Raw genomic sequence first — 615 nt, 5'->3', positions numbered from 1 at the left:
TGTCCCCGCGCGGTGGAACCCCTGCCAGCAGAGCAGGCCACTCGCTGCTCGGGCAGGACGTCGGCTGGCGGAGCCAGACCCCTGGGACCACTGCACTGTTTTCCAGTGCGGCAGAAGGTGGCTCCTTCTGGTGGCACCAGTTTGGGTGAGAGGGCGAGCTCTCCGTGTCCTGCACATCACCCAATGCCAGGCTCTGGCTGAGTGACATTCCTACTGTCCACGTTCCTAAAACAAAGGGCACTGGGAAAGGGCACCAACACTGGCAGCTTCCTTCTTTCTCCCTCCCCTCATGTACCTGTCAGAGCTGCCAGAAGCCAAAAGGTACTCGTTGGGATGGAACTCGACAACGTTTACGGGGCCGGTATGTCCTGTAAATTCAAACATCATCTTCCCAGCAGCCAGGTCCCACAGCTGGAAGAAGGAGAGGACAGAGAGGCTCTTGACAAGATGTCACATTAGAGAATCCCAGTGCCCTTCCGATTTCCCTGCACTGGCAACCTCCTAATGCTTCCCCTCTCCCTCCACGAGGAGATCCAGTTTGACAAAGCAAGCGGCGATCAGAGGAGCAGCACCCCCCCTCATTTAAGGCTGCATTTTAGGATTTTTTTTTTTTTT

General features: G+C 55.9%; 1 protein-coding gene across 1 annotated transcript in view; it reads right to left on the bottom strand.

The window, feature by feature from the left end:
- The window catches only part of KATNB1 (katanin p80 (WD repeat containing) subunit B 1), a gene marked incomplete at its 3' end in the record, with an annotated part of 12,428 nt that overhangs the window by 4,785 nt on the left and 7,028 nt on the right, over positions 1–615 (bottom strand). Inside the window, exon 8 of the mRNA XM_010136792.1 lies at positions 296–411. Within this exon, the coding sequence (XP_010135094.1) occupies positions 296–411 (116 nt within the window). The remainder of the gene's footprint in view (positions 1–295; positions 412–615) is intronic.

The sequence above is a fragment of the Buceros rhinoceros genome, unplaced genomic scaffold (genome assembly GCF_000710305.1).
Source record: "Buceros rhinoceros silvestris isolate BGI_N320 unplaced genomic scaffold, ASM71030v1 scaffold15855, whole genome shotgun sequence".
In the NCBI taxonomy this organism is placed as follows: domain Eukaryota; kingdom Metazoa; phylum Chordata; class Aves; order Bucerotiformes; family Bucerotidae; genus Buceros; species Buceros rhinoceros.
This window is presented reverse-complemented; position numbering and strand designations above follow the sequence as displayed.